Here is a 12,538-nt window from a genome sequence, read left to right as displayed (position 1 = left end):
AGGTGAGTGACGTGAAATGACAGGAACCGGCGGTTCTGTTGGAGCTTTAATTTGGGCCTCAGAAAAACACATAGTGAATTAAAGATGACTTACTCGCTCTTGTCCAGCTGTATCCCAGATTAGGAATTTATGCAGCTCATTCTGGTACTGGACGGTCTTGGTCATAAAAGATGCCCTGTAAAGAGAGACCTAAATGATCAGAACACAATCATTTAGAGCGCGTCGCCAGCCCCAGCGGGAAACACCACCTAGACTTCACGTTCCAACTCCCGCTCCACGCTACATGCTAATCGGCGTCCTCTCTGGAGCATTTACGAGCTGCTCAGATGCTGGTTGCATATTCTGTGTCAAAATAAAGTATCGGGCATATCTGCCCAACACAAAGGAAGGGTTCTTTGGCTTGTGGCTGCCTGAGCTCCATATCAAAAGAACCAAGAGATAATTTGATAATCCAGATATTAGCCTCCCTTGTAATATACAGAAGCTGTTCTTTAAAAAGATGGCACCATGGGAAAACTTTTGTAAAAAAAACTGTGTCCAGGAAATCAGTGTGCTTATAAGCATTAGGCCATTTAGGTCTGTCCTCACCCATTCCTAAACCACATGACCACATACAGAGCTAGTGTAATACTAGAGTTAATAAAACTAAGATGCCAAACAAGAAGCAGGAAGACAGCTGGTGCCTCTGTGTTTCAGTAACAAAGCAGCCCCTGGGTGGTCCTGATGAGCCCCATCAGGCCTCAGGGGCCGCCCCAGCCCTCCATGGGGAAAGGAATGCTGATGTGCTCTCTGTGAGGTGCCACTCTGCCCAGAGGCCCGTGAAGGCAGGGGCTGGGGGTGTCTCATGCTTTCTGGAGAATCTGTGAGGGGCTGTGGTGGCCCAGAACACACGCCTGGACCCTCTAGGGGCTCCTGGCTAAAGGTTCAGAAGTCCTGCCCTGGGCCTGTGCTCGGCTCCAATGCTACCCTCTCCTCCCCATCTCACCCAGGAAGCTCCCTCCTGGGAAGCCCTTTCTCTCCCAGTCTCCTCAGTGCATCCGAGTCTGGCTCAAGAACCCAGAGATGATTATGTCTTCCTTCCCACTGAATAAGCCTTCTGGGGCCGAGGGTCAAGTTGTGCTCTTGGAGTCATAGCCTAATCATCCTAATCAGACAACCAACTCGATGGCTAGACATTTTCAAATGTGCTGGATCTGAAATATCCCTGAGATTCAAGTAACAGATACATAATTTTCAAGAAAGTTCAAGCTGAAATCGATAGAATGACTTTCTGAAGTATTACTGAGCTTAGATAAGTATCAGAATCCTAGGTTTAAAAACTTAAACTCTGATACAAAGTAATATTTATATAAATTTATGGTTTAGCAAGCAGCCACCAGAACAGTGACCATGATGAGGAAGGGGGAGCGAGCCAGGAAGCAAGATCACATTTATTGGGCCGCGGCTACTTGGTATCTCCTTAAGGGAAGTTTACCCCGTGCTGTCCTTAGTAAAGTGCTTTAGGCACAGAAGGTGCTCAACAAATGCTTATCATGTCAAGAACTTCTGGCAACTCAGCATGATTAAATCAAGATATGCACCATGATTTCTCACTTTAGGAAAGATCTAAGCATTCAAAAAGCCTTATTTATTGTGAAGATTAAATGATATGATGTATGTGAAAGCGCTTTGCAAATTGTAAAGTATTATCCCTATACAAAATATTATTACTATTGTTATTATTGTTATTTAAAGGCAGCTGCAGGAAATGTTTTAGTTTAGACTCTGCAATTAGTCCTAAAAGCATGCAACTCAACTCTCCATCAATTATGGCTGTGGTGTTAGCTGTAAGAGTGACAACAGACACCTGTTAACAGAGCCACTGCATCCAACACATCCAACAAGAGAAGAACAAGAGAGAAATATGCTTTAAGTAGAGAAAAAGCTGAGAAAGATATATACAGCAATTAAAAGGAAATGTTTCATTATTAGATCTGAATTCACTGAAATCCAACCAACCTGCCAACCGTTTCCCTTGTAATGAAAGCACAGATTCATTACTCAGACAGGAGGAGAAAAGACAAAATGGCAGCTGCAATGTAACGCAGGGGTCTAACAGGATTAACCCTAACTTCCTGTCTGCGACCCATGGCCATCCTTCCACCTCTCCCCCATGGCCGCTCTCAAGACAACTCCTTCCCATCTGCACTGAGGTCCTGTCGAGTCCAAAGCTCTCTGCTTAGGTCTCCTTGGGTCTACACATCTGTTGGCCTCTTGTCCTTTTATCGCCAGCATCACTCGCCATACTGTGCCAGTTCTTTACGAATCTTGCCTGTCCTTCTGTCTCAGCTACCTGGAAAAGCCTCTCTCCCTGATTCCTCTGCAGAGAGGTGGGGTGGCTGCCTTGCTGGAAGAAAGTCACAGAGCTGTGAGGACCAGTGTGAAGACTGTCCTACTTCAGCTGAACCCACCCAGGCCTCTCATTCCACATAGCAACGATCCCACTCTCCTACGACTTTTTTCCAGCTCCCAACCACTGCCCGAGACCCCTCTTCCCTGGGCAACAGCTTGTTTCGGCCTTCTCAGAGAAGACAGAGGTTATAAGCCCAAAGTTTCCCCACATGTTCCCCCATCAACCATCCCAACTTGAGAATAAACACACTTCCATTCACACCAGCTATGATTTCCACTTTTCTGCCTCTGCTGAGTCAGAGATGTCTTGTCTTTGATTCACCCATCATCACTGCTCTCATCATGATCCCAGCACACCCTGCCTGGGCCACTGCAGTCATCGAACTGGTCTCCTCCTCCCAGACTCAAATCCTCCCAATCGCTCTGTTTCTACCTTCATGATGACTGTTCCTTTTCCTTGAATGCTTTCCTCCCTGGCCAAATGCTCCTCAGGTTTTAGGTCTTAGCTCAGCTGCCAACAATCACAAAAATCTGTGTGGTCCACCCAAGCCAGGCAGCTTTGCACCCCAACTTCACCCTGCAACACACACATCATCCCATTTGTCTTCAGGGCATCTGCTACAAGGTCTGTATGATATCTGCCTGGCTTATTTATTTATCTATTTTTAAATTTACCTGTTCAATGCCTAACTCACCCATGAGAAATGTAAGCACCACGAAGGTAGGGACCTTGTTGTACGTCTTTCCCTGTAATAGGCGTATCTTCCTCATCTCCCTCCTTGCTATCCTGGAATTCTGACAAAGCATTTACCATGTGCCATAAGCCACTTCGCCTTCCATGACGCCCACAGCTCCAGGGAGTCTCGGCCAAGCACTCCCCAAAGCATAAAGTGAGAAGTGCTTCTGGAGCACAGAGAGCTGAGATCAGAGGAGCCCTGGGGGCTCTTAAGCCAGGGGGGTGGCCTCTGGGGGTGGGCGTGGGTGCCACCAGCAGGGCTGACCACGCCCAGGGAAGTCCTCACGACCTGCTGCTGCTTGGCCGCCAAGCTCTCACCTCCAGGCCAGCCAACAGGCACTGGGAGACAGCCAGGCGTCTTGAGCAGTGACCGACTCCCGTGTCCCTCCGTCGCCCAGACTTCCAGAGCCATGCTAAGGAAGAGGCTGTGGCACTCACGGCTGAAGCAGGAGTGCCTCCCCAACCGCCGGGTCTCAGCTCAGGTGGCTGTGGCGTGACCACCACGCACGCCTCCCTGTCCTCTCCTCCCCGAGCCCCGTGACGCCTCTTTACTGCAACAGGTATCTCTGTTGATCTTTGAGAACCTGAGATCTTGGCTTCTCACACCTGTAAGGACATTTCCTCCCCTTCGGCATTTGCATTTGATGAGTCTACACAGTGACAACACCCTGACTCGGGCCAAACACGGCAGGGGGTGATTGAAAAATTTTAAAAGATTAAAAACTGGATTAAGGGCTAGGAGAAAATACCTAGTTTAAGGCGTGGAGGAAAAAAATAATGGAAAGTGTAGAAAAGAGTGTAAAAGCCACACACACAAATTCTAAACTATATGTAATAGTAGTCTGAGAATGTGAAGAGAGAAAATGGAGCAAAAGCCATATTGAAGAGATAATGGTTGAGAATTTTCCAACTTGAAAGACATCAAACCACAGGTTCAAGAAATACTATGAACCCAAGCAGGATAAATACAACAAAAGTCTCACCTAAGCACATCAAAGTAAAACTGGTGAAACCTTAAGATGAAAAGGACATCTCAAAGGCACTCAGAAGAAAAAATGACACATTAATATTCGGAGAGCAACAAGACTAACACCTGACTTCAATAAAAACAGATGAAGTTGTAAGAAAATGGGATACATATTTTCAAAGACCTAAGACAATAACTGAAAACCAAGAATTCTATATCCAATGAAAATAGACTTTAAAAAATGATTGTGACGTGCCAAAATAGCTTAAATTAAAAACAACTGTTGAAGATGTGGAACAAATGGACCTGTCATGTATTGCTGGTAGGAATGGAAAAGTGCATGCAACCACTTTGGAAAACAGCAAGTTCTTATAAACATGCCTTAAAACCTATTGTGGCAGCCAGCATCTAAGACGGCCCTAAGGATCCTCACTCCTGGTATTTATGTCCTCGTGTAGTCCCCTCCCACAGTGAATGGAGCTGACCCGTGTAACCAAGAGGTTATTACTGAAATGAAGGTGAGGTCACAAAGACACTGTGGCTTCCATCCTGGGCTCCCATGTTGTGAGGACACTCAAGCAACCCTATGGAGAGGTCAGTATGGCAAGAGCCAGAATCGCCCAGCTAAGTTGCTCCTGAATTCCTGACCTACAAAAACTGTGAGACAATAGGTGTTCATTGTTGTTTTCAGCTGCAAGCTTTAGGGTACTCTGTTACACATAGCAGATAAGAAACATGCCTTTGAACCAGAAATTCCATCTTCAGGTATATATTCAAGAGTGACACGTGTACATATCTACACACAAAAACTGTACACAAATATTCACAGCAGCTTTATTCATAATAGCTTAAAACTGGACTCCATTTAAATGTCCATCAATAGGAGACTACATAAACAAATTGTGGTATATTCATACAATACAACACTACTCAGCAATAAAAAGGAACACACTACTGATTTGTGCAAAAACATGGATGAATCTCAAAAACAGTATTTTGAGCAAAGGAAGGCAGCACACATGAGTAGATATAATAAGCCTGTGTTTATATGGAGCTTAAAACACACATTTACTTTATTGTTATAGGTTAGGTTGACGATGGTCAGGCTGATGAGGCAGGGGTGGGTACACCAGGAAGGGAGCTTTCTGGGGTAACGGAAATGTTCTATAGCTTGATGGCACTTAAACAAGTACAAGGCAAAAATGCACTGAACCGCACATTTTATTGTATGTAAATAAAAGCTCTATTTAAAAAAGATGAAATTAAAGACATTTTCAGACCCAAAAAACCCCCAGCACCAGAAGAGTACTGTAAAGGAGATATGAAACAGTGTTCTTCAAAATGAAATAAATAATCCCAGATGGAAGGTCAGAAACGCAGGCAGGGATGTAAAGCAACAGGAAGAGTAAACATGTGGAGAAAACTGACAGGAATGTTGACTGTATAACAATAATAAAGGTCCTATAAGGTCTAGAATTAAAATGCACTGTAAAAGCATAAAAGGCAGGAAACAGGGAAATTGGATTTGAGATCCTTGCATTGTGGGAATGTGGTGAAGGTAATTTATATTAGACTCAAAACAGTCAAGGATGCGTAAGGTAATTGTTAGAGTAACAATTAAAGAACAATTAAAGAATGTATTTCCAAGGTAACAAAGGGGGAAACAAAGGGGGAAATATGGCATTAAAAGCAAAACAAAACAAAATTCAACCCACAAGAGCACAGGACAGGGTAAATAAAAAGCAAAGTGTAAAATTGTAGTGTTTAAACATAAATACATCAGTAATTATATTAAAAGTAAAATAATTAAATACTCAAATTAAAAGTCAAAGCCAGGAGCTCTGAGCCCAGGCACGGTGGTGGTAGCCCGCACTGGGAGAATCCTCACCAGCCTGTCAAGCAGAAAACCAGTGCCGCTGGCTGGAGGATGGGGTTTGGGGCTCCCAGTGTGGCTGGAAATGCAGATGGGATGCCCTGGGAAGGAAGATGCTGCAGAGGGAGCCTCAAATCTATGCATCAAGTCCCCTCAGACCCATGGTGACTTTGAACCGCACATGTGCGGGGGAGACTCCAAGGACAGCGTGATGGAAGGCTGAGCAGGATTTCAGCTGCTGCCAACCGCGCGACAAAGAGTTGGAAGTCTGAATCCTGCCGACTTACAGGGGCCCAGTGAGCACCCTGAGTGAAAAGCCAGGTAGGCCACCCTTCAGAAGTAAAGACTGTGTCCCAGGAGTAAGGATTTGCCATGAGGCTGAAGGCAACAATCCAATAGAACCATCCTAATAACAGAGTGTAAAAGCATGTTTCTCCAAGTTCAAGGTGATTAGCCCACAGGTCAACTTTCTGCCAAAACAAAACTCAGCACTGCACAGAAGATAAGAGAATAGAAAATCCCTACAACATACCTCTGCAGCATTCAGTATACAATAGTAATTAAAGAAAAGCTACTACATATGCAAAGACATGTGATCCAAGGTCAAGAGAAAAAAGAGTAAACAGCAACAGATCCTGAGCTGATCCAGATGTTGGCACTAGCAGACACGTGCTTTAAAAGCTATTAGAAATATAATCAGGACTTAAAGACAAAGAGTCATATTGAGTGAACAGATAAGCTTACAAATATAAAAAACAAAGACTCTAGAATTAGACAGTATTTGAAGTGAAAAAAATATACTAGATGTGCTTAAAAGACAGAAGAAAGGAGCAATCAAACTTAAAGACAGATCAACAGAAATAACGTGACCCTTAAAGAGAAAAAGATGGAAAACAAAGCAAAGCAAAACCCAGGCCGCAGTCACCTGCGAGATAATATCCAACAATTTAATACATGAGTGACTGGAATCCTGTAGGTGGAGCAAGAGAATGGGGTAGACAAAATATTTTAAAAAATACTGGTTGAAAATGTCCCAAACAATCATGTTTCTAATCCAAGCAACTCAGTTACCCCAGAGTATATCAAGCACCTAGCACACAACAGTAAACTGCTGAAGACAAAAGATAAAGAGACCCTAGATAACTAATAAGAACGTGCTGTATAGCATAGGGATCTCTACTTAATACTCTGTAATGACCTATATGGGAAAAGAATCTAAAAAAGAGTGGGTATATGTATATGAATAATTGATTCACTTTGCTGTATAGCAGAAACGAATACAACATTGTAAAGCAATTATACTCCAATAAATATTAATTAAAAAAAAAGATAAAGAGATCTTAAAGCAGCCAGATGATAAAAACATATGCTACATACAGGGGAACAGTGCTACAGATGACGCCAGGCCGCTCAGCAGAAACCACGAAGGCCAGAATACAGTAGAATACTATATTCAAAATGCTGAAAGAAAACTATCTGTACATTACACCTCCAAGTGTGTACCTCTGACATCTTCACTCATCTCACCCATGGAACGTACAGCTTGGTGACTATAGTTAATAATATTGTACTGTATATTTGAAAGTTGTTGAGTAAATCCTAAATGTTCTCATAGCGAGAAAAAAAATTTTCTAACTATGTGTGGTGACTGGATGTTAACCACACTTATTGTGTAATCACTTCACAATATGGTCCCATATCAAATCATTATGCTGTACAAACAAAATACAAAAAGGGGGGAAAAAACCCCAGAAATCCTTATCTAGCAAAAATATCCTTTAAAAGTGAGGATGTAATACAGACCTTTTCAGATAAACAAAAACTGAGGGACTCTGTCACTAGTAGCCCTGAGATCCATGAGATGCTAAAACAGTTCTTTAGACTGAAGGGAAATAACAACAGATGAAAACTCAATTCTACAGGAAGGAATGAAGAGCAATGGAAATGGTAATATGGGTGTAAAATAAAAAGAAATGAGTTTTGCATTTCCTCTTTTTTTCTACCCTGAATAATTACTCAAATCTCAGAATCGCTTAAATTAGGTGGGCCAAGCAGGAAGGTACATGCAGTGGAGGGGTGGGGTGACCCAGGCTCACAGAGCCAGCGTGTAAGGTGAAGAGTGCGTCAACAGCTCAATGTTATACCGTTTTATACCAAGCAGCCAGCTGTCTTTTAATGACATTCGGGGGATAAAAGTTGGTTGTCTTTTAATGTCTATTTACAGTAAAATAGCCATCATTAAAAACACACAAACAAACTTGAAACAGTCTCTAATTTAGAGAAAAGTTACCGGTACAGAAGTTATTTATCCTGAGCCATTTCAGAGTAAGTTGCCTCATTACCTCTGAACATTGGTGGACATTTCCTACAAACAAGACTATCTTCCTGCGCAAGCAGAATAAGATAATCAAAACTGTGAAATTAACACCGACACATTACTACCATCTATTCTTCAGAGCCCATTTGAGTTCTGCCAGTTGTCCTAATAACACCCTTTTTGGTACAACATCCACTTCAAAACACATGCTGTACTCAGCTGCCACGACTCTTCAGTCTCCTTCAGTCTGGGTTAGCTTCTCGGTCTTTCCTTGACTTTTTAAACTTTGAGACTGTTGAAGATTATATACCTGTCATTTTGTAAAGCGTTCCTCAATCCGAGTTTATCTGATGTTTACTCACAACATGATTAGATACAGTAAGGGTGATTAAACTTTTGAAATTCAATTAATGTAATTGTGGTAGTTACAAAATATGTTCATTTTTTGCCTTTTGATACTCCTTCCTTCAAGAGTGGAGCTTAATTCCGTACCCTGCGAGTCTGGGATGGGCTTAGTAACTCCCTTCTAAGGCATCATAAAAATACTACAGATTCTTCCTTGCTCTCCCTTGGGTCACTTGCCCTGGGGAAAGTTAGCTGTCCTTTTGTGAGGACACTCACGCAGCCCCATGGAGAGGCCCACATGGTGAAGATCTGAGGAACTGAGGCCTCCAGTCAACAGCCATGTGAGTGCGCCACCTTGGAAGCAGATCCTTCAACCCCAGCCAAGCTTTCAAATGACTGCAGCCCTGACTTGACTGGGACATCTTGACTGCAGCACCACAGAAGACTGAGTCAGAACGGTATCAGCTAAGCCACTCTGATTTCTGATCCACAGAAAATGTGGATAATGAATGTTTGTTGTTTCAAGCCGCTAAGTGTTGGGCTTGTTACTTAGCAATTGTTAATGTTACTTAGCAATTACTTAGCAATTGATAATGAACACAGTTATCCACCACACTGACAGAAAAAAGGAGGTAACAAACCATACTGTCATCTAAATAGATGCAGAAAAGTATTAAGACAAAATTCAAGACCCATTCTTGATTTAAAAGAACTTTCAGCAAACTAGAAAAAGAAGGAAGCTTCCTTATCTTAATAATGGGCACCCTACAACTAACATCATACTTAATAGTATAATGTTGAATGTTTTTCCACTAAGATTGGGAAAAGGCAAGGATGTTGGTCACCACTTTTATTCAATATGGTACCGGAGGTCCTAGCCAATGCAGCAAGATATGGAAAAAAATTAAAAGGAAAGGAAGAAACTGACTTTATTCTCAGACAACATAATCATGCATGTAAAAAAACCCTAAGGACTCTACAAGATAGCTATCAGAATAAATGAATTTAACAGGATTAAAGTATATAAGGTCAATATAAGAAAATCAATGGTATTTCTATATACAGTTACAAACAATTGTAAATAAAATAAAAAATTACAATTCCATTTACAATAGTTTAAAAAACATTAATATTTAGGAAAAATTTTTAACAAAAATACTCTTAAGACTCCTGAACTAAAAACTACAAAACAACGCAGAGACAAATTAAAGAAGACCTAAGTAAATGGAGAAAGGCACCATGTTCATGGATCAGAAGACTCAGTATTATAATTTATTAAGATGCCAATGCTACTCAATGGGGAAAAGAAAGTCTTTCAACAAATGATGCTGGGACAACTGGATAATCACATGGGAAAATAATGACTCTTACCTCTACCTCACAGAATACAGAAAAATTAATTTGAGATGGATCAAAGAACTAAAAGTAAGGCTAAAACTATGATGAAAACATAGGAGAACATCTCTGAGAACTTGGGGCAAGCAGCGCTTGTTTAGAGAGGACCAAAAAAGCATGAACCCAAGAAGACAAAACTGATAACATGGCCTTCATTGAAATTAAAACTCCTCATTAAGAAAATGAAAAGGCAAGCCACAGAATGGAAGAAAATATTCACAATAAATATACCTGACAAGAGAGTTCTATTTGTAATATGTAAAGAATTTCTACAAGTCTGTAAGAAATAAGGCAAAAACTCCCAGTAAAAATGGGCAAAAGACCTGAGTACTGACTTCATAAGAGATATATGAATGACAAATACACACAAGAAAAATGCTTAACATTATTAGTCATCTGGGAAATGCAGACTAAAAGCACAATGAGATACCACTTTATATCCACTAGAATAACTGAAGTTAAAAAGACAAATGCTGGTGAGGATGTAGGGCAACTGGACTTCTATACCTTGCGGGTGGGAGGGTAAAATGATACAACCACTTTGGACAACTCTTTGGCAACTTCGTACTAAGTTATACATGCACCTATCCTATGAACTACAAGTTCTATTCCTAGTTACTTACCCAAAGGAAATGAAAACCTGTGTGTACAAAAAGAGTTTTAAAAGAATCTTCACAGCACCTATATTCATAGTAGCCCAAAACTAATGGGTAAACAAACTGTGATCTATTCATATAAGAGAATATTAGTCACCAATTAAAAAAAGGGACTATGATACATGCAACAACATGGTTGAATCTCCAAAACATCGTTTTATGGGGAAGAAACAGGACACCAAAGAGTGTCTTCTGTATTATTTCATTTACATGAAATGCAAGAACAGGCAAATTAATCCATAGTGATTGAGGTCAGCACAGTGGTCACTTGAGAGGAGTGGGACTCACAGAAACAACCTTCTGAGGTGATGAGAATTTCTGGATCTTGATTAAGTGGTGGTTATATGGAATGTATTTTATCAAATTCAAATCATAAGCTGCTTACAAGAAACCCACTTTAAACAGAAAGATACAGAAAGGTTAGAAACAAAAGGATGAGACAAAGTTGCACCATGCAAATACTGACCAAAGGAAATAGTCTTGTTATATTAAGACACAATTTGACCTCAAGGCAAAAGGCATTCCCAGAGCTAAAGAGTACATTTCAGAATGTTAGAAGGTTTGTATTATCAGTAAGATACAAAATTCCAGATTTGTAAGTACTTACTGTAGCTGCAAAACAGATAAAGTGAAACTGACAGAACAAAAAGGATAATCAGACAAATACACAAGCATAGTGGGAGATTTTTAACCCACTAAGTCTCTTAGTAACTGATGGATTTGGGTAGACCAAAAAACCAGAAGAAATGAACACGATTAATAAACCTGACCTAATTCCACTCAAAGAACATGGCAAATAACAGTTGCAAAGTATACAATCTTTTCAAATACATATGAAACATTTACCAAAATCAACATATACTGGGTAAATTGCAAATTGCATCAGAAATTAAAGGATTTAAATATGTTCTCTGACCTCAATACAATTATGCCAGTAATCACTAAAAAAAGTTAACTAGAAAATTTCCCTATATTTGGAAATCAACAAACACATATCTAAATGACACTTGGATCAAAGGTGAAATCATAATAAAAATCAGAAAATATTTTGAAATGGATGACAATGAAATGATGATATACACAAACTTGGATCCAGCAAAAGCCATGGCTAAGGTATTAAAACATAAGGAATACAAGTGAAAATAAGGACTGAAAATCAGTTATATAATCATCTCTTTCAAGGAGTTAGAAAAAGAACTGCACATTGAACAGAACAGAAACTATAAAGATAGGAGCAGGAATTAATGAAAAAAGAGAAATACTGCAGAGTTGACCAAAGGTAAAACTAATATCAGAAATGTAAAAGAGATATATGTAAAATGTAAAAAGTATAAAATCTTAACACCTTTATGCCAATAAATTGGGAAAAGTATATGAAAATAGTGAAAATCCTTAAAAAAAAACCCAAACAAACCACAATCTATCAAAATCAATACAAGAAGAAATAGAAAATCTGAAAATGAATAATCTTACAACTGTGAAAGAAATTGAGGGACTTCCCTGGTGGCACAGTGGTTAAGGAGTCCACGTTCCCAATGCAGGGGGCTTGGGTTCGATCCCTGGTCAGGGAACTAGACCCTACATGCATGCTGCAACTAAGAGTTCGCATGCTGCAACTAAGAGTTCGCATGCCACAACTAAGGAGCTGGTGAGCTGCAACTAAGGAGCCCTCCTGCCACAACTGAGGAGTCCATGTGCCGCAACTAAGGATTTGGCAAGCTGCAACTAAGGAGCCCACTGGCTGCAACTAAGGAGCTCACTGGTCACAACTAAGGAGCACACATGCCACAACTAAGGAGCCAGCAAGCTGCAACTGAGACCTGGTGCAACCAAATAAAAAAAAAAATAAAAATTATTT

At 40.7% G+C, this 12,538-nt stretch overlaps 1 protein-coding gene across 1 annotated transcript in view; it reads right to left on the bottom strand.

Moving 5' to 3' along the window:
• The window catches only part of RAB22A (RAB22A, member RAS oncogene family), a 38,523-nt gene that overhangs the window by 15,722 nt on the left and 10,263 nt on the right, over nucleotides 1-12,538 (bottom strand). The window contains exon 3 of the mRNA XM_082857042.1: nucleotides 94-175. Coding sequence (XP_082713168.1) covers nucleotides 94-175 — 82 coding nt within the window. The remainder of the gene's footprint in view (nucleotides 1-93; nucleotides 176-12,538) is intronic.

The sequence above is a fragment of the Leucopleurus acutus genome (assembly GCF_964270905.1).
Source record: "Leucopleurus acutus genome assembly, chromosome: 16".
Taxonomy (NCBI): domain Eukaryota; kingdom Metazoa; phylum Chordata; class Mammalia; order Artiodactyla; family Delphinidae; genus Leucopleurus; species Leucopleurus acutus.
Note: the sequence above shows the minus strand (reverse complement) of the source record. Positions and strands in the feature narration are given on the sequence as shown.